Below are 21567 nucleotides of genomic sequence, written 5' to 3'. Positions count from 1 at the left end.
ATTTGACTGATGATGTATTTATTTAATAATTGTTTTTTTAACCCTTTCGAAAGCATAATCCTAAATTTTGATTTTTGGAAGAACATGTTATGCTGAATCATTTCATTGGCTTCTAAGGAAGGCATATCAATCCAGAAATGCAGAAATGTGTATTTCTTTTTTTAAAATATAATATTGAACATAAATCAAATCTCATCCCGCATTTTTTAGTTTTATAGATAAAACAACAGCTGAAGAATTTATACATCAGAATAAAAACATAGTAAACCATCTTTATGGATTTTTAGTAACAAACGATACAAAACCGAGCAAGGTAATTTGCACTCACTTGGACGCCTGGAGTAATTCTGATGCATTCTTGTGTTGATTGCCGAAAAATGCCACAGGTCGCTAGATGTCGGAATAATGGGGTACTAACTTATACCGACAGCAAATTTGGGAAGTAACTTTTCTTTATTTTCTACGAGTAAAAATTTATGGCGGTACTTTTTTTGTACCGTCAGTATCGAAAGGGTTAAAGTACTCGACAGTTAAAAAAATTGATAGAGAACCAATCAGGGCTTGTCTCGTAATGACGTAAGGATACAAAACAGCGTCCGATTCAAACGGCATCACTCGAATTCAATACAGCAGTAAGTTTAACAAAAATATGTTTACATTTCCGAACGAATCCGTGTCGTTTATCATAATAGTCAAACACAAATTAGTTTCGTTTCAATATTTTCCATTTATTTCGGACTACGGAATCCGCTTTGATATTCAAAATTGTAAACATTAGACGCTTGGTGGAATAAATGTTTCAGCATTCAGTGCATTCGTAAATTTCCTTAATGTAGTGTAGCGGCTGTGGCTTCCGCTGGCGGTTGCTCCGCAAAAGAAAATGTCAAGTTGGCGTCCAAAGCAGTGGCTTTTGTTGTGTTGTGAATTAAATTGCCGGACAGAGAACTTCCGCTATTGTCCAACCACACAATTTAGTGGAGGGGAGGAGGGTCTCATTTGTTTTTGCTGTTGCCCTGCTGCCAAGACAACCAAACAGCGTCCTCCCTCAACGCGGAAGTCCCTCACTGCCGATGCGACAGCACGTTAGTCTTTTATTTTCCTGTGAACAACATTTTGGAACGCTTCTTCAGGGTGTTGACCTCGTCATCCGATTCGCTATAATGCAAGAAAATCAAAAAGAGCCAAGGAGAGCAACCGAGCAAGCAGTTGAGAAAGCGTAAGAAATACTGAACGCTTGCTAAGCGCCGAGGTGTTGCCAAATGCACTTCAATCACGTCACATTTTGTTTGGTTTTCTCCCCGGCAATCACAGAAATTATGCCCCACAGCAGCCAGGGGGGCACGCGGTCGATGAGGAACGAGTGGGGGACAGACACAAAACGTCTTTTGACAAGAAGCTGACAGGAAGGAGGAGGCTCCACCAGCTAGAAAAAGAAAAGCTGGAGATGATGTCCACACATAACCAGCAGGTTAAAGCACATCTTCTGGTACACCATCGTGTAGCCATCAACAGGATGTCGGTGTTTGTGTCTCTTTTGCAGATGTGCACGTTGGAGGCGGAAATTACCCGCCTCCGGGCCTCTGTGGAGAATGGGGAAGCTAAGAGGGCAGAACTTCAGTACCAGGTGACAGTGAGCCGCAGCGATGCCCAGCAAGCATGTGACAGCAACAAAGCACTCACAGGTGTGGAAATATGGGGTTCTGAACTCAATCACTGCCATTCACGAATTTATTCGGGAATTGAAAATATGACATAAAGCGCCATTTCCGAATTTGTTCAGGTTTTGTTTTTTCATGCTTGGGTGCCGATAAAACGCTGGCCATGGCCTCTGGTGATGTTTTTGTTTCTTTTCCACAAGGGTGTAGCATTTCATATTTTCTATGTTAGCGCTTTGATCCAGCTTCAGCTGTTGTTAAAGCACTATATAAACCAATATGGATTTAGGATTGCATTGTATTTTGGACAGCCACCCTCATTTCAAGCTCATATAACTCCAGACCCATATAACTTAGGAATCAACTCTTTTTTGTGATGAAAGAAGAGATTCTAAGGTTTCTAACAATGTATTGAATGTTTATATAGTCCTAAAACTCAATATTCTGTGGGTCCTGGAATTCAAGTGACAATGACAAAAACCATGGCACTGGAGTGGACGCATTTTTGCACAGGTCTGGCAGTGAATGAGTTACATTTTTTAACCTTCATAACATTCGTGTCAATTATTGTCACTCACATTATCTCTCTCTCAAACGTGAAAAACATGTATTATTAAATGTATGTTTCAGAGCAAGCTGCATCACTGCAGAAGGTTCTGGATATGACCCAGCAAGCCAGACAGCAGGAACGACTCGCTTTGCATCAAGAGGTGGACGAGCGTGACACACTGATTGATGGTTTGACTTCAGAGAGTGAACGGCTACACAGACTACTGCAGGCAGGCCTCACATACACACACATACACACTCTGAATATTGTAGTTGAAGTGTTTAATATGGTTTATACGTCCAGCGTCAGAAAGAGGCACTGGAGGAGACACAGAGCAGGGTGAATGCACTTCAGAAGGACCGTGAAGAGCAGGTCCAGGTGAGCATAAGAAGCCACACTTATACACATACAAACACACACAGAGACAGGGAGGAGGTGAAAAGAAGTTCCTCAGCAACCAATTTCTTTGCCGATAGGGCCACAAATCTCTGGAAGCCAACATTGAGGCCGAGCGAGCAGCTCACCTGGAGCTCAAGCACAAGTGCGAGGTCACACAGGTGAGATGGACACACCAAGTCTTGACTAACCAACTAGCCAACTACTCCGGAGAGTTTCAGAAATCATAAATCGGGAGATTTTCGTACTCTTGAGACTGTGGTGGGTGTTAAAATAATGTGAGCATTACAAGAGTGTAAATTAGAAATAAATAAAACACAAAAATGCTTTCATTGTTTATTAATACAGTAAAGTCTCGTTATATCGATATCGGTTATATCGATAGTACTGCTTATTACGATACTATTTCTATGAATGCAAGGAGAAACTTTACATGCCGCAGGATCGGATATATCGATAGTCCGGTTATATCGATATTTTACTTACTTTACTTATACAGTAAAGTCTCGTTATATCGATATTCAAGGGAGTCCGAAAAAATATCGATATAACCGGGACTATCGATATATCCGACCCTGTTTGCATGTAATTTTCTCCGTGCGTGCATAGAAATAGTATCGATATAACCGGGACTATCGATATATCCGATATCGATATAACGAGACTTTACTGTACTTTACTGTACTTTCAATTAGTTGTTATTTTGTTTTTTACATTTTCTTGAGTTTCTCCTTACAAATGAACTGTCTGTATTGCTTTGCTTTATAAAGGGAGTATTGTGAGTATCGTGGTCAAAATCGGGAGTCTCCCAACCAAATCGTGAGACTTAACAAGGATGCTGGGGAGTCACATTGAATACTATGATTTGAAGGCGCTGCTGGCAGTGGAGCGGCGTGGCCAGCAGGAGGCGCAGTGCAAACTAGAACGACTGAGAGGAGAACTCAGAGATGTGAAGAGAGCTTACCAGGAGCAAAGAGAGAGCAGCCAATTGACTGAGCAAGGTTTGCAGAGGTGATTGCCGACCCCCCTCCCACACACACACACGACTTTATTTTTTTTTTTACACATTTGTGCACGTGTGTGTGTTAGCCTGCAGGCGGAGTACAAGCAATACAAGTGTGACCTGAATGTTGCCTTAGAGACAGAGAAAAGGAGCATGGCTGACCTGGCAGAAAAGCTAGATGATGAGAAAAGGCAACATGCCAACACGCAACTGCTTCTGGAACAGGTCTAGCATACACATACAATACAATACAATACATATTGATTTATATTGCACTTTAACAAACGCTGAAGCAAATACACACACACTTTGACAAATCGGTTCCTAATTGATAATACAATGAACCCCGCTGTAGCGAAAATGAGCGAGTCATTGTAGTTCACCTCCCTAAATATGTTTCTGGTTGTCTATAGATGACACAAGATGTCAGCCAACCATCGCTTGTGTCCCAACCATATCAACTAACACTCACATCTCACTTCTGACTTGACTATGTTCAGGCGCTGAAGGGAGAGATGCATTGTGGGAAACTCCTAGAAGAGATCAGCAAGGCCCTCCGGCGAGAAGAGCATCGCTATCGAAAGCCGCAACCACCTGATTGTCTATCTTTGTTGGCAGATGCAAAGGATGATGGGAAACCGAGTCCTCCTGCCGACGTGATGCAGCTGCTCCGTTTGTCCCTAAACAGACAGGAAGTCGCTGAGCAACAGGTGGCTTTCCCTAATTATGAAGGCATGGTTTGTCTTGGCAGGTCTTGGATCTGCTGTTTGTGCGTAAGAGAGGCTTGACAAAAGAAGCCTTGTTTGTCCTTGGCAGGTCCAAGATTTGCTGTTGACATGCGAGAGACTTGACGGGGAGAAACAGACGCTCAAATGTGTGGCTGCGCGTCAGAAGCAATGTCTACAAGTAAACAAAGAATCACTGCTGTGGCTGATGGGCCGGACATTTTGATTGATGGTTGTCCATATGCTTCAGGAGGCACGCCAGCTGTCACTCAAGTTGCAGGAGCAAGCAAGTCGCTTGCAAGAAGAGACCCGTGATTGGTCCGCGCGGAATGAAGAGCTTCAGAAACAGTCAATGGTACGTTTTTCGGCTGTAACTTTTATTTTTGTAGGTGTGTGTTTTGGCTCAATGTTGTGTTCTGAGGCATTTTTAAAGTTTTTATTTAACTCATTCACTGCCATTCCCGAATTTATTCAGGGATTGAAAAGCATGGCGTGGAGCGCCATTCCCGAATTTGTTCAGGTTTTTATTCTTGCGGGGTCGTCGTTAAAGCACTGGTCAGACCTCTGGCAATGTTTTTCCCTCCCATTTGCCGTTTGTACTGCCACCCCCATTTCAAGCTCAGATTACTGCAGACCCATATAGATTAGGAATGAACTATTTTTTTCTGATGAAAGAAGAGAGTCTAATGTTTCTTACGCTCCATTGAATGTTTATGTAGTCCTAAAACTCAATATTCTGTGGGTCCTGCAATTTGAGTGAAAATGAGAAAAAAAACCTGGCACTGGAGTGGACACATATTTGAACATCGTCTGGCGGTGAATGAGTTAAAATATTTTATTGTTACATTTGTATGTGCTGTTTGTCCTCCCAGCACTCTTGATAAATTACTGTGTGCGTGTGTGCGTGTGTGCGTGTGTGTGTGTGTGTGTGTGTGTGTGTGTGTGTGTGTGTGTGTGTGTGTGTGTGTTTGGTGTATCAGGAACACCTGTCCTTCCTGCATTGCGTGTATCAACGGCTGACGGCGACGGGCTGTGTGCTCGCAGATCCACAAAGCATGCTGGGTACTCTAAGCCGGTCAAACTTGTGTTACCTCATCAACGAGCTGGTGGGGAACCTGACCTCTGACCTCCAGGAGGCCAAAAACAAGGTGAGGCTTTCAAAATGCCGTCACATTTGTGTTAGATCTTGTGTCCACCCATCACCTGACCACCCCGCTCTCCTGCAGGTGGCATGTTTGCAGGTGGCGTGCGAGGAGAAGAGCGGGCAGTTGCATCAGCTGCAGCAGCGTCACGAGCTCATGCTAGCGCAGGTCCAAGAGGGTGTGAATAGGCGGGCGGAGGCCTGGAACAGCCGACACACGCACACTGTCACTCAACTACGGGTAAAACTGCCATGTTCCTCTCTCGTAAATCACCACCTGATATTTTATGTGAGGTGAACTACCGTATTTTCTGGTGATTGATGGTTGTCCCCTGCACTTTATACGCCAGTGCGCCTTATATATGAAGTAATATTGTGCCACAATAGGTCTGCCAACTACTGTCAGCAACCACCGACTCCATTTCTCCCAGTTGTGCATAACCTCAACCTCTACTGTAGCGCCTTATAATGTGGTGTGCCTTATATTTGGAAAATTTATATATTTATATGCAGTGATATTTCGGTTTATGAACCCCTTGGCTTACCAACTTTTCAGTTTACGAACGTTAAATTTATGAACATTTTACTTTGCCATACGAACTATTTTTCGGGATACACGCGGAACTGCCACGATGAGTGATGTGTCGTTCGCGAACGAGCCCGTTCTCCTAAAAGAAAATGGCAGCCGGCTTGTTTTGGTCCTCTATTCTCCGCCCCCAGGCGTCGGTTAAAGCCACGTGATTGGTCAAGAACGTAGCAGTAGGGGCTGAGGGGGTTTACAGACAAAGGGAGAGTGGAGCCATGCTCCAAAGAAGAAAATGGCTGCCGACATTTTTTTGTCCTCTATTCCTTGCCCCCAGTCTTTGGCTAAAGCCACCTGATTGGTCAAGAACGCAGCAATGAGGGGTGGTGGTTTAAACATTAAAGAGACAGGCAGACGACAGAGAGTGACAAAATGGATATAAAACAGTGAAATTTGGACTAGTTTCAACTTTGATAGTTCAAAGGAAGAGTGTAGACTGCAAAGTTAAAAGTCCCAGACTAATAAAGGCCAATCCAATGCAATCAGGCTCCACAAATAACCCACACTAGACATCTCTTCAATTTGAAATGAAAAGACAAGCAAGAGAACCAGCTATTAATGATGTTTCTAGTGTGCTTGCAACTTTTGCTGTTGCAATATCACAACTTCAAAATGTACAACCCAGAGCTCCTTGAGACACTATGCAAAAAGCCATCGACCATCACAAAGGTAAATAAAACGACTTTATTATATAGTACAGTTTATTTCTTTAATTATAATACCATAGCACATTTATTATACATAAAATAAGGTATATTTTGTGTAGTTTTAAGGCTTAGAAAATTAAAAAGTAGAAGATTATGCTTTATGGCTGGGGTGTCAGTCATTTTTTGCCGCGGGCCACATTGTAGTTATGGTTTCCTCTCGAGGGCCGTTATGAATTTGGAGAATCCATTAGAATGTTTAAATCCCTTCAAATATTACATAAAGAGCACACAGCAAATTAATGAATAACTCGTTTTCAAATCTGAAGTCAAGAATAATGACTTTTATTGTGGTTGACATCCAAAAATATGAAATTTTGGCTCAGATTTTAGCAATCATCATGGAATTTAACAAGTTTGATTTGCTTTCGCGGGCCGAAAAAAATGATGTGGCGGGCCGGGTTTGGCCCGCGGGCCTTGACTTTGACACCTGTGCTTTATGGGGACCTGAGAACGGATTATTCTCATTTTAATGGTTTCCTATGGGAAATTAATTTTTGGGATACGCACTTTCCGCCTTACACACTCTGTCTGGGAACCAACTACGTGTGTAAGCCAAGGTATCACTGTATTGGCTAACTTTTTTCATTCATTGAAGGTGCGCCATATAGTCCAGTCTGCCCTATATATGGAGAAGGTTTTAAAATATACCATTCTTTGGGGGTGCGTCTTATACTTCATTGCGCTTTATACATCGGAAAATAGCGGACTCTATTGATTCCCACCTCCAGGATCTCCTCTCGCGGACCCGCAGAAAGTCAGCCGCATTCCTGTCGGCATGCGCGCTCCTCGCCGGCACGATAGACCACGGCCAACGCCGCCTCGGCAGGCTTGTCGAGGAAAAACATTTTTTGACCTCACGCTTGGCGGCGAGGGAGGAGATGGACGAGGAGCTGCGGCGGCTCACGTGCGCTTTGTGTGGAGACATTGGGGAGAGGACACCGCAAGGGTCGTCCGCCAGGAGGCGATGGAGGAAGTATATCTGCGTAGTATCTGCACTGAGATGGTGGCGCACCATCGGAAAGCGAAGCATGGAGTTGTTTCGCCTGGAGATGGGACGAGCGGGTCCGTTGGTGTGCGTCGCTTCGTCAACTCTGATGACAGAAGAGGATGTTAAATGTCGCGACGTATTGTGCACTCGTTGGCTTCGCTCCAAACGTCTGTCCTCCACCATCTTGGCCTGCATGGCCAACCTATCACCTCCCGCCTCCTCCCCGACACTCGTCAGGTCAGCAGCCCGGTCTGGATTGGCTCGCCTCTTGGATTTTATTGTCAATCCAAGGCAATCCGCCCCGGAAATCTTGCGTGAGATGATCCCACAGACTCCGCCCCCCAGCAACTTGAAGGTCTCGTCTGTCTTTGAATGAACTTTGAATCTCTTTATCTGACCTTTGCTTGGATCCTCCCATTAGATGCTGGTGTCCCGCCTCCAACAGCACTTCCTGCTCCTGACCCAACGGCTGCACTCAGCTGAGGTGGAGAGGCGGAGCCTGAGGATGCAGGTGGCCCATCTGAGTAGAACGGATTACAGCGGGGAGGACAAATGCAGGACGGTGGGAAAACATAAACACGCACACGCGCACACACACACACACACACACACACACACACACACACACACACACACACACACACACACACACACACACACACACACACAAATACACGATTAATGTGTATTTGTGTGTGCAGGTTCCAGCAAACCACTTCCACAGCATGTGCTCCGACCTCCGCCAAGCACTCACCGGGGAACAGGAAGCTCGCGCCCTTCTCCAGGAACAATCGGCACAGCGAGACGCCCTGCAGCTGCGAGTCAATGCGCATGCCACCGAGAGGGACCAAGCCCACCGTGCCCTCCGACGCCTGGCGGAGGTGCGTTTGTACATACACTCGATGCTGAGAGGTACAGAGGTCAATATCTGATAATCCCTTAAAGAACAACCGACGCCTCCGGACCAGTTGTGTCCATAATTTGTAAAATCACTTCAAATGACTTCTACTGAGCGTATTTTACAAAGATTCCACCGCATATAGCTATATTTTACGTTTTAAGACTCGCGCTGAATATTCAGGAAGTTTTGTTTTCTCGAGTTGATGACGATGCCTGACATGACGTCACGTCTGGAACGCCCCTGACCGAGAAAGCGACACACAATGTATTGTGGGTACTTTGTTTGGTCTGAAAACTTCGTGTTGATCCGTGTTGATGGCGAAATTCTCCAACACATAAATAACGCCATGGTGAATCGTTGTGTGTTGCAACAAGACTACTATTTGATACTAGTTGACACAAATTCCCAGCAGACAAATTAGCCCATTTCCAATGGAGCTTGTGCTCCATCTTGTGCATTTTCTGGGACGCTACACTGGAGTCCTGACAGCTCGAATTGATACGGATGTACTTCTTTCATCGATTGCAAACATTGATGCTTTCCTCTTCAGAACTATTTGAATCATATTCATAACTGGATGAGTAACAAGAAAGCATCTTCTCCGAATATGAAGCCATTGTTTTGATTCTAGAGCAAGGCGAAGACGTCCTGGCATGACGTCACGAACAACGGGGCGGGACCTTCTGAAACTCGCAATTTCCGGGGTCATTTTGAAGTAGTTTTGGGACACTAACTCATTTTTATTGGTATTTTGCATTTGACTAAAAATATCAGCCTGCGTGTTTTGGGTATTTTAGATGCTATAAAACGGTTCTCTGATGTCAGTTAGGAAACAAAAAATGGTGTTGGTTGTCCTTTAACTCATTCACTGCCACACGATGTGCAAAAATGTGCCCACTCCAGTGCCAGGGTTTTTGACATTTTCACTCAAATTGCAGGACCCATGGAATGTTGACTTTTAGGACTACATAAACATTCAATGCAGGGTTAGAAACCATAGGCTCTCTTCTTTCATCACAAAAAAGAGTTAATTCCTAAATTATATGGGTCTGGAGTTATCTGACCCTAAAAATGGGGGTGGCTGCACAAAATACAATAGAATACATACATATTGATTTGTATAGCGCTTTATCAACAGCTGAAGCTGGAACAAAGCGCGAACCGGGACAAAAGGCTCGTGGAAGGGAAGAACATTCCCAGAGGTCTGACCAGCGCTTTATCAGCCCCCCCCCCAAGAAAAAACAAAATCCGAACAAATTCTGGGATGGGGCTTTATGTCACAATTTTCAATTCCCGAATAAATTCGGGAACAGCAGCGAATGAGTTAATGTACATGTCTCCTCATGATGATAATTAAATAATGAAGTGGTATTGGTGGATGCAAGTAGTATCATTGCAGTTTTATGAGTACTGTCAGGATGTACTGTGTCACTTTTGAGTGTATGCCGAGTATACACTTCCTCTTTGTCCTGGATAGGCGCTGGTGGAGGCTCGACGGGGCCTGAGAAGGAAGGAGCGCGCACTGAAGAAATTGGGCAAACACTTGTCACGTGTGGACAAAGAAAGGCGGTGTCTGGAAGGGCAACTGCGACGTTTTCAGGACGCCAGGATTAGGTCCTGAAGCGGTTTTTTTTCTTTCGCAACATGCCGTCATTTTCTTCTTGTTTGGTTTTGACGATCTCACCAAGGGAAAGAAACAACGCAGCGTCATAAGGAGGTGTCCAACTTCTGGTGCATTCAAAGAGCCGCCATATCCAGGAAGTGAGAGTCGTAATGGGCATCATCCAGGTCAGAGGTCCCCCATCACTGGATGATTTGGCCCGAGACTCATAGATGCTAAATAAAAAAGTTTGCTCAGTTTCTTCTCAAAATGACTTTTTCAAAAGGCACATGGATGAAAATGAAATGTAATTTCAGTGTGGGTGCAATCGACCCTGGTGTGATGACAACGTCCTCGTCAGCATTGCCATGTGACACAGCAACAACTTTTTGCTGTCAACAGCCTGTTCATCAGCAGTTTTGGGAGTCACATGAAAGTTTGTCAAAAAAATAACGAAAAAGCCAAGGAAGTCGAGCATTATTCTAAAAGGCACCAGTCTACTTGAATAAACAAAACAAAACAACCCCCTCCCAAAAAAACCTTGAATGGTTTTCTATTGTGGCCTCTAGTGGAAAATAAATATAATAAATCCAAGCCTGGTCTTTTGTTACTCGAACAAAAAATAGATAGAAATAAAATTTATTATTTTTATTATTTGATCATTTTTAGCTTTTCGGAGGTAACCACTTTGTTTACACCACAAGGAGGTGCCATCGGGCTACGTTTAAAAAACGACGAAGAAGAAAAGTGACCAGAAGTGCCACCAGTCTCTGACGGGAACACCTTGAACTCAAGGATTTTTATTTCCTATTTTTCTTTTTGTTTTTTTTTGTATGTATCATTTACGTTGAGGATGTTAGCTTGCTTGTTGTGTCGCGGAAGGACACTAAAACGTGTCACGCCCTTCCGTGTCAGCTTGTTTTCGACCACCAGACACTTTTCGGACACCTGTGGTGACACGGGACCGATCCGCATTGGTTGTGCCTCGGGGTTTTGGGGGGACACTGCCACCTCAGGTAAAGCCCACTTACCATACTAATGACCACTTGGCTATAAATTTTAACGTGTGCACGTGTGTGTGCGTGTCAACACAGTACCTCAACTGATCCATGGCGGCAAACTCGACTTTTTGGTTTTTGATTACCTGAGTGAAATCACCATGTCGCTCCTAACAGCAGCCAAAGCTAAGGCACCTGTAAGTGTGTCCGTGAGCGAGACAGTACGTACTGTATACATGATGGAGACATTGAAATGATGGCATTTTCTTCTAGAACCTGGGTTACGCTCCAGACTTTGTCCTGGCGGCCTTGGCGCCGTCCATCCACGATATCCACAAAAAAGGTGCATCATCTGTTTCCGAAGCACTTTGGAGGCATTTTAACACAACCGACCATGTCCTCGTAGGTGTGCGTGTGGTCAGTAACGCGGGTGGCGTGAACCCGTTAGCCTGCGCCTCGGCCATACAAGAAGTGGTCAAGAAAGCCGGGCTGGACCTGAAAGTTGCCGTGGTGACGGGCGATGACCTCATGGCCCATGTGAGAAACCTTGCTACTCACTCCAGTGGTTACTTTGAGTTACACAAACACTTGCTGTCCTGCTGTTAACACATTGATTTGACTCGAGACTTGACTTCGTGACTTACTCTTTTGTAGACTTTTAACTCATTCAATTGCTGATGCACTGCACCTTGACTCATTAACATATTAACTTGACTCTATGATTGATTTGATTTTTTTTTTATTCGCTTACTCATTGACTAAATATGACTTACTCATTTTCTCGTACTGACTCAGCGACTTTTGACTGAGTAGCTTGTTGATTTTTTTTATTCATAGAGCTGTTGACACATGGAATCGTTGACTCAAAATGATTCTTGCATTTAATTATGACTCAATTCATTTAGTTTTTTACTCAATGACACTTTCACTCAGTTACTTTTGACTTTCCAGATCATTTACTTTTTATAATTAGAATAATAAGAATAAGAACACCTTTATTTGCCTCACAATGGTGAAATGTGCGATTTTTGAGTCACTGTGACTGGCTCACTTCTTTATTGAAATCTCAACACATTGATTCATTAAATTGTTTTTGCTGGCAATTTGACTTTTTGACTTTTGCTCTCGATTTTTATTTTTACCTCCTCTGTGCAGAGAAGCCGCCTTGATGAGGTCAAGATGGCTGACGATGGCAGCAGTCGCGCTTTGCCGAAAACGCTGCACAGCATGAATGCCTACGTCGGGTATGTGAATGCTCACGTGCACATCTTGTTCACGTGCAAGCTAATGTCTGGGTGTTTACGCAGGGCACTACCCATCCGCCGCTGTCTGGACCTCGGCGCCGACATCGTTGTAACAGGCCGTTGTGTGGACAGCGCTCTCGCTCTTGGGCCTCTTATGCACGCTGTATGTCTTTAACTTTGGTGGTGGTGGTGGTGGTGGTGGTGTTGCCATGGATGCTGTGACAACATATCACCACATGTTGATATTCTCCTGTCTCGCAGTTCGGATGGGGAAAAGGCGACTTGAATCTGTTGGCTGCCGGAAGGTGAGAACGCTGACTCGTACATGCTGCCAAACTGACCGCTTATTGCGACGTGTTGCAGTCTGGCAGGCCACCTGATTGAATGTGGCGCCCAGAGCACCGGCGGGATCTTCACAGACTGGCATCGCGTCCCCGACTGGTGAGAACCTCACCGGTCATCAAGAATCCGGCGAAGCCCTGGTGTACCCTGATGCCCCCCGGCAGGGACAACATTGGCTTCCCAGTGGTGGAATGCTCCGCCGACGGCTCCTTCATTCTCTCCAAGCCGCCAAAGACAGGCGGGCTGGTGGAATTTGGCACGGTGGCCGAGCAGCTGGTGTATGAGATTGGGGACCCGCGGCGATACGTGCTGCCCGACGTCATCTGTGACTTCAGCCATGTCCAAATACAACCAGTGCCTGGTATGTATTGCGTATGCTATTTTGATGTTGTAACATCAATATGTTAATAGCGACGGTGTTGCGTTTTGTGTGCGCACAGGTTTTGAGGGTGGCGCCGTCAAGGTGAGCGGCGCCAAAGGGTTTGCTCCACCAAATGACTACAAGGTGAGCGGTAATGACACTTGCGCAGGTGGCGTGGTGACTTTGCAGCCCTTATATTGTCCTGCTCCCTCCGCAGGTATGCGCCACTTACATGGATGGCTTTCGTGCGACGGCCGTCTGTCCGCTAGGTGGATCGAGAGCAGCGGAAAAAGCTCGCAGGACCGCAGAGAGCATCATCAAAAGGTCTGTTTGTCAATGCTCAAATATCAGCAAAGCTTAGAGATGAGGTAATGGATCACATTCGCACTAACTATAACATAAAATAACAATAACACATTTTAAACTCATTCACTGCCAGACGATGTGCAAAAATGTGTCCACGGCAGTGCCAGGGATTTTGCCATTGACACTCAAATTGCAGAACCCATAGAATATTGCGTTGTAGGACTACATAAACATTCAATGCAGCGTAAGAAACCTCAGACTCTATTCTTTTATCACAAAAAAGAGTTAATTCCTAGGTTATATGGATCGGGAATTATTTGAGCTTGAAATTGGGGCAACTGTACAAAATACAATACAGTAAAGTCTTGTTATATCGATATTCTAGGGAGTCAGAAAACAATGTCGATGTAACCGTACTATCGATATGTCTGATCCTGTGCCGTAGTGCATGAAGCGGGGGCATTAAATGGGGGATCTTTGATATGGCATGTAATTTTCTCATTGGGTTCATGGATTGCGTATCTAGCATGCTTTTGTACTGTAGAGAAGTGAAAAATAAACGTATGCATTAAATAAAAACATCATTTATTATTTTTATAACGCACTCTTGCAATCGTGACTCTGAGTATCACTCGACATTGTTGACATTGTACACACGAGAGAAACCACGAACGCCAGCATGTACAAGCATATGAAAAACAGTGATTATTGCAAGCGATAGATATCTGAATACAACACAATTAAATACATGTATGGAAAACTACAACGTTTACATTACTTGCGTTGAAGTATTCTGCGGCACGTCAAACTATTTCGCGATGGAGTTGCTTGTTGGATTGTCCCCCACAGCCACGATTGCCTTGTACGTTGTTCGGATATCACAATTCGTTTCCCCACGGTTGAAATTGGTGTCAAACAACTGTGTACTGTATAAGAAGACTACAGTATTGTGATGTTCTCATCCTCTTTGATCCAGGTCCGGAGTCCAACACTTTGTATGCCGTCTTTATTTTATCCTTACTCTTCAACCACGTTGATTAAGTATTTTGCGGCACGTCGAATTCTTTTGCAATGGAGGATTTGCTCCTTGTTGGATTCTCCTCAACAGCCACGATTGCCTTGTGACCTCGGAACGAAATACTGTACAATTCTTTCGTTTCGCCGGTTGAAAATGGTAGAAAATGGCGTCTGCTACACTGCGCAAGACACGGAAGCTGATCACGTGACCAACGGTGCGACTGTTACAGATTTCGATAATGGCGGTACTAAATAGAAACCCCTAAGCAAATATCGATTCACCTTAAACTGCTTTTGTATCAATATAAACATAGCAAAATTGCCGGCGGGAGATGAAAAATAGCACCGGATTATCGTAACAACCATGTATCGTACTAAACGGAACTAATTATACATTAAAAGGACTAAAAAAATTGCCGGGAAATGAAAATAGTATCGTAATAAGCAGTATTACTTTGTGTTGTCATGTTATTTGTTATTTGTTATTTGTTATTTGTTATTTCGTGTTTTTTTGTTCTTTTGACTTCAAGACGGCGCCGCGAGAGTGGCTGCCTTTCCAGCAGCTCCTATGTTTTGCTTTTCTACTTTCATTTCTTTCATCACTTTGCTGCTGTGAAATGTAAATTTCTCCACTGCGAGACTAATAAAGGCAAATCCAATCCAATTATCAATATAACCGATATCGATATAACGAGACTTTACTGTAGATACATATTGATTTATATACCACTTCAACAACAGCTGAAGATGTAACAAAGCGTGAAAATGGATAAAAAATGCTGTCCCTCGTAGAAGGGAAAAACATTGCCAAGGGTCTGACCAGCGCTTTATCGGCACCCCCCGCAAGATAAACTAAATGTCATGCTTTTCAATTCTCAAATAAATTCAGTGATGAGTTAATTACAACGCTTCTCAATTATTCACTTTTTAAATTTCTTTGTTGCGGTTCATTATCTTTAAGATTTTGAGCTTTTTTTACACTGTTACAACGATATCTTGACTGTTGAGTTAATAAGTTGAACTGTTTGAAAGTGCTTTATAAATAGAGTTGAGTAACTATGTAATACAAAAAAAATATTCAATACAATTTTTCTTTTTCCACATGGTGGTATCCAAAAAACTGTATTTATGGTTTTTTTGCGGGTATGGAATCTAAAGGTAAAAAAATGGTACTGTGACAACACTTTTTATTTTGTGCAGGACGAGGCGCATTTTTAAGCATTTGCATCTGGAGGACTTCTCAGCCATCAACATTCAAGTTCTGGGAGCAGAGGACACATACGGCACCAATGGGTCCAACAAAGTCAGAACAGCGCCGTTAACCTTTTGACCTCATGGTGCAAACAAGTCTAACGTGTGACCCGTGCAGGATGCCAGGGAAGCCGTCCTGTGGTTGGCTGTCCACCACAAAGACAAGAAGGCACTGGAGGTCTTCTCCAGAGAGATCGCCCCTGCCGGGACAGGCATGGGTACGACTGTCCGAGTTTCCTAACACATTCAAATACTTTTAAAGACAGCAAGCCAGTCTGTGTGTAGTCTGTGACTTTCAATATCTCACCTCTGACCTTTTACCATGTGACATTTCTTTCCTTGCTTGCAGCTCCTGGACTGTGCGGCATCGTGGGCGGGCGTCCTCGAGTGTGAGTGTCACCCTCCCGCATGACCACTTCCCCTGTGTTTTTGTCAGTCCTTGACTTTGACGTCGTCCTTTATCAAGGTCGCCGGTCCTGAAACCGCTCTTCTTCTACCACCCCAAGTCTCAACTCCAGCTCGAGATCCATGTGGACGGAGAGTGCGTGGACTCTCTCTCGGAGACGACGCCCGACATGGCCGAACAGGAAGCTCCTTTCACGGGGACAGAGGAAGTTTTGGCCGATGCAGGTTCGCTTGCTTGCAGTTACCATGGTGACCAGCAAAGGGCATCGATCCAGTTTACAATGGTTTTAAGCACTGAAAAAAAAACGTATCCCACCTCATAAATACTTAGGGTAGCCAACAGTAAAATTTTCAAACACAGTAACATTGTGTATATGGTTAGAAAAAAATGACACAGAGCTTAAATGCAGAAACGATTGTTTAATTAAATTGAATGTATTGCTCAATATCAAACATGACATTTTTGGGGTTAACACATTCACTGCCAGATGATGTGCAAAAATGTGTCCAATCCAGTGCCAGGGTTTTTGTCATTTTCACTCAAATTGCAGGACCCGCAGAATATTGAGTTTTAGCGCGACATAAACATTTAAGTCAGCCTAACAAACCTCAGACTCTCTTCTTTCATCTAAAAAAAAGAGTTAATTCCTAAGTTATATGTAGCTGAGAAGAGAGTCTAAGATCTTCTTTCATCAGGAAAAAAGAGTTTATTTCCAGCTTGGTTGTAGAATTATGTGCATTGAAAGTGGAGGCGGCTATACAAAAGGGAAATTCTGCCCCCTTGTGGTAGGGAAAAACATTGCCAGAGGTCTGACCGAAGCTTCAAAGACACCCCCCACCCCCACCACCACCACTGCAAGAAAAAACAAAACCCGAACAAATTCGGGAAGGGCGCTCCACGTCATGCTTTTCAATTCCCGGATGACAGTAAATGAGTTAATATTGTTATAGGAGCTACAGAATAAGACATTTCCTTTACTCTATTACATGATCTTTGATCAGTTTTTTTTGTCTTTCACTCAACAAATATTTCATACATAAAAAATATTTAAAAAATGCAAAAATACTTGTTTCGTAACATAATTAAAACCAACTGCATGAAAAAAAACTTGCAAATGAAGAACAAACTAATTGGTTAGAGAATCATAACAGTATTATATCAAGATACAGCGCAACACATTAGAAAAGTGGCTCTCAAAATTGATTAACAAAATATGATTTCGAAAAACTCTTCAGATTACCAAATTAAAATTAATAATATTCTGTCACATTATGCACAGTTTGAACATTGGAAGACAACAAAGTAAACTTGAAATAATGATTCAATCAAATCACGTGAGCTATATCTAAATGTTTCTGAACAAGCGTTTTTTAAAGATTTGGTCAAAATGCATTTAAATGTCAGCTACAACAAATGTATTGTTTGGGATTAAAAAGAAAAATTTAAGACACTGCAACAATGCCCAGTTGGAGCACTTAATTCAACAAACCTTTGTGTACCACTAGAGGGAGTAGCATGTAAGCTTCCCCGCTGAGACTTTGTGGTGTTGATGTTGTAGAGCTTCCTGGCGGGCCGCACTGCTACAGGCTGGAAGAACTGGCCTATGCCAGAAGCGGCGACAAAGGAGACTCTGCTAACATCGGTGAGCCATTCCGACCCCTCGCACTGTGGCGAGTCTTCACGCTAAGCTAACCGTTAGTCTCCCACGCAGGCGTGATCGCCCGCGACGCCCGTCTCTTCCCCTTCCTCAAGAAACACCTGACTTCGTCTGTGGTGGAGGCATACCTGGCCCACCTCTTCCCGCCCGGTCTGCACGGCGCCGTGACGCGGTAAGTAGGTCGCGAGGAGGAACCGCAGTAACGTTCGCAAACCACCATGACTCGTCATGACTAAGCAGATGACTGCTTCAGGCTGTGGATGTTCTGTTTCTAATTGGTACCAAATGTCTCTCGTCGCCACCACACGGAATCTTGGCGCTGAAAGGATCCAGTGTTTATCTTCACAGCGAAACCAAACGGGGGGAACGTTCATCCAAAATTCTATACTTGGGCAGAAGTAGCGATTCTGGTGTAAAGACAAAAAAAAAAAAAAAACGACGTTTATTGTGGTTCAACTCCCTAACTTAAACAAACAAGGTACATTCACATTCTTCCAAGTCACTTCGATCGCTGTTTTTTTTAACATCGACATTTTCACTTTGCTCTTACCTCTCTCCCCATTTACGCAGCTTTATTCTTTGCATCATTGTCTAAGAATGTGAGAGACCTCTAAGAAAAGCTATTTAAACCTTATGAGTGGAGAAATAAGATATTTCAATCCATATCAAGACAACAATCGAGGGGGGAAAAATTGGTCGGCCCACTTGAGTTGTTGTAAGCGTTTGCTTCTTCACACTGACATCTTTATTCCTTCCGTTATGTCCTTGAAGAGGGGTGAGCTGGAATAGGTTTAGGGTACAAATTAGCAATAACAAGATCCATTAATTAATGCATTTCTTGAGGAGCCCGCGCTGAACTGTCGCGGCTCGGAATTGAAGCCGATTTAGGTGGGAAAGGAGATGTGAGACTCTTTTCGTCAATGGATGCGACAGCTTCGTGTTTGCTTTCAACATTTAGCTTGTAGCAAACGTTCACATTTCACCACGACGTCCCTGATCCACGGGTGAAAATGACACTTTGATCCTCTCCTCTTTCATCTAGAACTGGTTCATATAACAGAGGGTGCAGAAAGTGCTTTAGTTGTGCGCCGGGGCATGTCAGGTGTTTGAGCACCTGCAGTGCACTGTCTGTAAGAGAAGAATCTGTTTTAAATTAGATATCAAGTAGACAGGATGAACTTAGTACAAATATTAGTATTATTAGTAGTATCGGTGGTGTTAAGTAGTAGTAGTATTAGGATTATTAGTACCGTCTTCTACATACCAAAAACAGTTGTGTTATTTTCATGATATTGTGAATCATCATTTTCCATTTTTTTCTTCCGGCAAATTGGCGTTTTCATGTTTATGTTTGTTAAGTAATTATAAGTGCCTTGCATGCTGGGTCCGAGAGGACAGTAATTTCATCTGTGCTGTATGTCATGCATATTAGCATATTTGACAATAAAGCTGACTTTGACTTTTTGACTTTGATTTTGTGTTTGGGAGCCTTTTACTGAGCGAGTTGCTTGTTCTGTAGCCACTAGGGGACATAAGTGTTCTTGTGCCGGTCCCAAGCCCGGATAAATACAGAGGGTTGTGTCAGGAAGGGCATCCGACGTAAAAACTTGGCCAAAACAAACATGCCAATCAAACCTCTGAAGATGGAGGACACTGATTTGCTGTGGTGACCCCTAGAAGGGAAATGCCGAAAGGAAAAGAAGAAGAAGAAGCAGAATGTGCTTTAGGTTGAATGACTGTCACATTATTTATTTACTTTTTTGTTATTTTGACTTCAAGATGGCGCAGAGAGAGTAGCTGCCTTTACAGCAGGTCCTGCATTTTGTTTGCTTGTCTACTTCTTCCTTTCGTCTTCTTTCCATCACAATGTAAATGTCTCCACTGCGAGACTAATTTAATTAAACAAGCATGGTGGTAGATACTGAACTCAGGGAGTCTTTGTATTCCATGCTGACAAAAAAGTGGGCGAAAGGGAGTTTTGTATTCAGACCAAGAAAAAAATACATACCATTTTCTTTTGTGGAGCTTGGGTTTTTGTGTGTGTGAAGCTATAAAAAACCTTTGATATATTGGAGTCATGCAAATGTGGGATCAAATAGTTTGGTATTATATAAGAAATGTTGGACATGGCAAATAGTGAATCCATTTAGTACAAAGGCCCACATTATAAATGAAATGTATTATTATTATTTTGCATTTGATGTTTTTTTTTTTAAAGCGAATCAAATGTATTCGCAGAATTGTGGTTGCACTCATTTGCGATTATTGTAGCCTGATCAATCTCAAAGGGTACACTATGTTTGGGTCTCTTCAGTTTCACATAGTTCTTTGTTCCAAATGTGGTTAATAATAATACATTTAGTTTCAAAGCGCCTGTCAAAACTCTAAAGGACACTTTACAGTCACAGGATATTTTATTTTTTTCTGCGGGTGCTTTACAGTCACAAATGGTGTTTCTTAGGGCAAAACGTGACGAGTCTCAACTACAAACAAGACTGTGAAGAATTATCAAACTCATTTGATATTCAGAATAAGGAGAAGTGGTCCCGATATGGATCCCTGCGTGACCACATTTAATAATTCAATTTAACGAGATATCGTCTGTCGCATATATACTCTTCTCTCCATATAGGTAGCAGATTAACCAGTTCTTTCTGGTGGTAGTATACCACAGATAGACATAATCTCAACTCTCAGATCATCAGTTCAGCACTAATATTTGCTCTTCTTTGCTTACAATAATGAATATATGATGGAGTACTGTCTTTTATCTGTGTGCATTCCATCTGTTGCTGAAAAGTTTATAGCGCCGCAACATAGGTCGTAATTGACATTAAGTTTACTCTGCCATTGGGAATCCCGTTTTTCCAGTAAGTCGTGCTTGTTGTACAGTGAATCGAATTGCTGCTGCTGACAAATGGCGCAAGTACAGTTGCAAAGTATTGTTTGCTATTACATCGCTTCTAGTGAGTACCGTGTGCTAGCATGTGTTAGCAATTAGCCCAACGAAAGACCATAAAAAGGCAATAAAATGCAACATGGCCGCCGCAGCCACTTCATTAGTATGTGTTGAAGTCTCGTTAACATTTGCGTTGCCTTTGTTCCAAGCATTTTCTTCCTGTGTGCCCAGATACACTCTGCCAGGCATCAACGGCCTCAATTTTGTCCTGAAGAATTCGCTTGGTGGGGGAGGAGTGGCGTCCCTGCGCAGTGACCCCCAGGTAAGATGCACACGCCCACACCCACATGGGGTGGCTGTCAATCAACGTGTGTATGTGGGTGTGGACCTCCTGCAGGGTAAAGCCTTGGCTCAGATGTTGCTGGACTTGAAACTCCACGGACTTCCTGACCTCGCGCCCTTGCTCAGTTAACGCACACACAACAGACACAAACATTGATACACGTGTGCATGTGCGGCGTTCGCGGCGCAGGACTTGACTGTCCGCTTCGCTTGCATGACCTGAACGGACTTCATCAGACTGGCGACCTCTCACCTCACTCTGTGGAATGTCACTTCCTCCTTAATTGCAAACAGGCCCTCTGTCGTCATGGCGATCACTGCCAGCTCCCCCCCCCCCCCCGCCCCACCACTTTTGGGGAAAGCTGTTGAATTCCCCTGTAACGATCGTAGTGAAGCTGAGTGTTCATTAAAAGTGGCAAGACATAAAAGGTGTCAAAGTCCCGCCCTTGCGTCTGGGAGACTGCCTTTTACAACCTTTAACCTCTCTGAAGTTGT

General features: G+C 43.5%; 2 protein-coding genes across 2 annotated transcripts; both read left to right on the top strand.

Annotated features, from left to right (window-relative positions):
- Positions 1 to 687: 687 nt before the first annotated feature.
- Positions 688 to 10853, top strand: ccdc171 (coiled-coil domain containing 171). Its single transcript, XM_088990461.1, has 17 exons — positions 688 to 1216; positions 1312 to 1468; positions 1541 to 1682; positions 2286 to 2434; positions 2509 to 2583; positions 2682 to 2762; positions 3473 to 3612; positions 3691 to 3829; positions 4105 to 4314; positions 4421 to 4510; positions 4580 to 4684; positions 5310 to 5477; positions 5556 to 5711; positions 7489 to 8103; positions 8170 to 8310; positions 8450 to 8629; positions 10127 to 10853. The coding sequence occupies exons 1-17, from the start codon at positions 1071 to 1073 to the stop codon at positions 10268 to 10270; spliced, it is 2838 nt and encodes a 945-aa protein (XP_088846587.1). The 5' UTR covers positions 688 to 1070; the 3' UTR covers positions 10271 to 10853.
- Positions 10854 to 10986: 133 nt separating this feature from the next.
- LOC148902138 (uncharacterized) lies at positions 10987 to 21567 on the top strand. The gene is made up of 19 exons (XM_088990458.1): positions 10987 to 11265; positions 11344 to 11444; positions 11521 to 11590; positions 11654 to 11784; positions 12403 to 12491; positions 12555 to 12654; positions 12753 to 12796; positions 12855 to 12932; positions 12998 to 13194; positions 13274 to 13338; positions 13412 to 13518; positions 15718 to 15820; positions 15887 to 15986; positions 16118 to 16157; positions 16235 to 16398; positions 17733 to 17816; positions 17886 to 18003; positions 20962 to 21052; positions 21128 to 21567. Exons 1-19 carry the CDS (start codon positions 11103 to 11105, stop codon positions 21200 to 21202), a joined length of 1920 nt encoding a protein of 639 aa, XP_088846584.1. The 5' UTR covers positions 10987 to 11102; the 3' UTR covers positions 21203 to 21567.

Source organism: Hippocampus bargibanti, linkage group LG02 (genome assembly GCF_051943395.1).
Source record: "Hippocampus bargibanti isolate YZ-2025 linkage group LG02, ASM5194339v1, whole genome shotgun sequence".
Taxonomy (NCBI): Eukaryota; Metazoa; Chordata; class Actinopteri; order Syngnathiformes; family Syngnathidae; genus Hippocampus; species Hippocampus bargibanti.
Note: the sequence above shows the minus strand (reverse complement) of the source record. Positions and strands in the feature narration are given on the sequence as shown.

What these genes read in the sequence shown, in the direction of transcription:
- ccdc171 (XM_088990461.1), top strand. Translation starts at nt 1,071, where the DNA reads ATGCGACAGCACGTTAGTCTTTTATTTTCCTGTGAACAACATTTTGGA. An exon ending in GGCTACACAGACTACTGCAG is followed by an intron (nt 2,435 to 2,508) that starts GCAGGCCTCACA and finishes TTATACGTCCAG; the next exon opens with CGTCAGAAAGAGGCACTGGA. An exon ending in AGCTTCAGAAACAGTCAATG is followed by an intron (nt 4,685 to 5,309) that starts GTACGTTTTTCG and finishes TTGGTGTATCAG; the next exon opens with GAACACCTGTCCTTCCTGCA.
- LOC148902138 (XM_088990458.1), top strand. Translation starts at nt 11,103, where the DNA reads ATGTTAGCTTGCTTGTTGTGTCGCGGAAGGACACTAAAACGTGTCACG. An exon ending in CCCTGCCGGGACAGGCATGG is followed by an intron (nt 15,987 to 16,117) that starts GTACGACTGTCC and finishes CCTTGCTTGCAG; the next exon opens with CTCCTGGACTGTGCGGCATC. An exon ending in CTGCACGGCGCCGTGACGCG is followed by an intron (nt 18,004 to 20,961) that starts GTAAGTAGGTCG and finishes CTGTGTGCCCAG; the next exon opens with ATACACTCTGCCAGGCATCA.